We start from the raw sequence: 3,031 nt of genomic DNA, 5'->3' as shown, positions 1-3,031 counted from the left end.
TTCTGCTTTACCACTTTTTTTTGCACATAAGGCTATCATAGATTACAGTTACAGTTTATTTATCATAGCCTTCAACATTGTTTGTAAGACCATATTGGGCAAAATGTGAAATAACATTCTTTAAATGAAATACATCCTCATCATCACATCATAGATAGATTTGGTTTTTGACCAAATTGTATTTCTTAACCTTCCAAAGACACTTTAATTAATGGTTTTAAAGTTATTGCTTCAATAGTTTATTTCTTTAAACATCACAGTGTTTTCTACATGAGATTAAGCTACTGACCTACAATGAATCTTATTTGTATGACATATTCCATACATGTATAAGTAAGTTGATTCAGTCGATAGGTCTTCTTTACTGTGGAGGAGGTCTCTGAATGGAGTCGGAGACTCTCTGGACGAGTTTGGCGCACTCAGCCATGTTGAGACGTTTGTCATGATCATCATCTACTTCGTCCATCCATTGTTGAGTCACCATTGGGGTCAAGGTCTACCAAGAGTGAGTGAGAGAGAATAATAATGCATGTGCATGTACCATTTTCAAACTTTTTGATGCCAAAGAGGGCAAAATATGACAATCCTCTTGAAAAGGAACCCCTTTCTAAAATATAAATGTATACAACCAAACCCCTTAGCACTCCTTATGTATATAAACATCATATAATAATGTTTGCTGATTTATCTAGTTGATTTTAGAAATTGTAGACAGACCTGGATTGACCTTCCAAACTCGATCAGCATCATTTCAAAGACCTTTGGCCCGTCCAGAAGGAGGGTCCCACCCTGAGTGTAGAATGTGCAGATCTGATTTCCTATGCCAGGTGGAGGAGTGACATCTGTTATATCAGGGGAAAGCAAATGAAAACGTTTAGATCCACAGGGGGAAAAGGGGATATGACTAAATGACACGGCAAAGCATTTAAATCCAAATAATATTATATATAATAATTGTGATTAAGACTATAAATTGAGAGAAAAACTGTGATTGGACACTCACCTTGCGCGTGCACCACAGCAGCCAGCACACACAGGCTCAACACTGCCACCAGCTGGACACATTTAGCCATTGCTGCAGATGTTTTACAAGACGAAGAGAGGCTAGAAAAGAGAAGATATAAGTATAACTATTCTATTCCAAATTTGAGTGAGAACTTTTTTTAACAAACATTTATGTTATGGCTTTGAACACATTGCCAAAAAACATAATATTGTATGTTAACATACAATATTAATTACTAAATAATAATTTGTTGTATTTATTTATTTGACATTGCTTTATAATTCTGCTTTCTAAAAAAATCATTAGATTAAAATAAATAAGTGTTTGTCTTTCCTTCCTTAAATATAGCCTAAGAATATTTGTGGAATGATGTTTATTGTAAAATACACTATACAAATATATACTTTTTTTTTTTTTTTTTACTAAAAATGTTGTGCGATTTTACTTTAAATGTAGAAAAAGACACATAAGCTTAAATGTTCTCCAGACGAGATTATAGTCTAATTTGTGGACTTGGGTTCATGTACATTTTTTATTATAGTGTTTCAAAGTAAAAATTCCCAATTTCAATAATTGTAACACCATTATGCCTAGCTTATTGTCCACATTTACTTTAATGCTTAGATTTTAATTCTTCAGCTTTATATGTATTTCACACGGTATAAATAGTAAGTTAAGAGTTAAATAGTCCTGGATATTGGCAGCATTTCATTTGACAATTACACAAAAAAACATCCTCGCGTCCTCATTGGCTACTGAGTGGCTCATTTCATTAATCTTTCCATCAGTGTAATTCAATCATTTTGAAAAGACTTTAAACACACGTGGTTTCTTTTAAATGCTCACTCAAGAGAATTGCTCATGCTGTTGATCCGGTTTGCAAGTTTTTGTTAAATTAATGCCGGTCACATTGGCAGAGCTTGTGTGTGTGTGTTTTCACATTCAATGCTTGTGTTTCTATGTAAACAGTGCTAAAGTGGAACATTTTAAAAGAGTTCAAATTACATTTCTGTCATCACTTATCTAACCCATATAAATTTCTTTCTTCAGTGAAACACGAAAGGAGAACTTGGGCAGAATGTCACCATTTATATATTTTATTATTATTATTATTATTTATTTATTTATTTTTTGTATGGAAAAAGATTTAATAAAAGTGAATGGTGACTGAGACTGTATGCTTCCTAACATTTGTTTTACCTAAATAAAACAACAACAACAAACTATAAAATAAAAGTATAACATTTTTGGGTTGACTGATGTATTTTGAAGTTCATCATGTAGAAATTCATCAATTTACTTACAAAAAAAAAATCACATTAAGTTCGAAACTAGTCAGGGGTGATGTTGAAACCATTTAAATCCTATTTAAAAACATGAACACAATACCTGATATGTTGCAAACGGATCTAATAGGTTAAAAAAATATTATATTGTACAGTGACATATTATTAATCTCTTAAACCAGCATGCAAATGTCAGAGTATGTTATAGAGCTCATCAAAAAGAAAAATCAAATAAGCAATAACATCATAAATAATAATAAAAAATACATGCATGAGATAAAAAACCTCAAATAAAACGTATTTGTTAAATGTATTAATTTGTATTTTAATTTCTCCGGGAGAATATTCAAATCTATGGCTTGCAGTCAACACTGGAGTTTGAAAACACACTTGAGGGAAACAGACAGTGAAAATAGAAAGAGAACAACTAAACCAACAGTGTGTGTAGAGAAAAGTAGATGAGCGCTGGTGCTTACCTGAATCAAGTCTGAAGAGAAACTGCCAGCTCTCTGAACAAGGAGATTATAATAACTAGGCATGTGTAATTTACATGTGACCACCTATTTTCACATTTGATACAGAAAAAAAGAGCCCAAGTAGGAGGGGCGACAAAGAACAAGTTATGTAGGTGTGACTTGCTAATTTATTGATATGTTCTTCCTTGTTCCTAATGAATGTCATCGAATACAATGATCTAGGATATATAGTAGTCAAATTTTAAAGAAAGCAACATTCATAT

General features: G+C 32.2%; 1 protein-coding gene across 1 annotated transcript; it reads right to left on the bottom strand.

Annotated features, from left to right (window-relative positions):
* Positions 1-223: 223 nt before the first annotated feature.
* On the bottom strand, positions 224-2,822 carry si:dkey-247k7.2 (uncharacterized protein LOC797677 homolog). Its single transcript, XM_067448777.1, has 4 exons — positions 2,769-2,822; positions 1,004-1,104; positions 718-842; positions 224-496 (listed from the first exon to the last, which is right to left on the bottom strand). The coding sequence occupies exons 2-4, from the start codon at positions 1,071-1,073 to the stop codon at positions 362-364; spliced, it is 330 nt and encodes a 109-aa protein (XP_067304878.1). The 5' UTR covers positions 1,074-1,104; positions 2,769-2,822; the 3' UTR covers positions 224-361.
* Positions 2,823-3,031: the final 209 nt, after the last annotated feature.

This window comes from Pseudorasbora parva, chromosome 7, assembly GCF_024679245.1.
Source record: "Pseudorasbora parva isolate DD20220531a chromosome 7, ASM2467924v1, whole genome shotgun sequence".
NCBI lineage: Eukaryota > Metazoa > Chordata > Actinopteri > Cypriniformes > Gobionidae > Pseudorasbora > Pseudorasbora parva.
The sequence above is the reverse complement of the archived record's forward strand: the minus strand, read 5'-3'. Positions and strand labels throughout refer to the sequence as shown.

What these genes read in the sequence shown, in the direction of transcription:
- si:dkey-247k7.2 (XM_067448777.1), bottom strand. Translation starts at nt 1,073, where the DNA reads ATGGCTAAATGTGTCCAGCTGGTGGCAGTGTTGAGCCTGTGTGTGCTG. An exon ending in TGCTGTGGTGCACGCGCAAG is followed by an intron (nt 843 to 1,003) that starts GTGAGTGTCCAA and finishes CTGATATAACAG; the next exon opens with ATGTCACTCCTCCACCTGGC. An exon ending in AGTTTGGAAGGTCAATCCAG is followed by an intron (nt 497 to 717) that starts GTCTGTCTACAA and finishes CACTCTTGGTAG; the next exon opens with ACCTTGACCCCAATGGTGAC.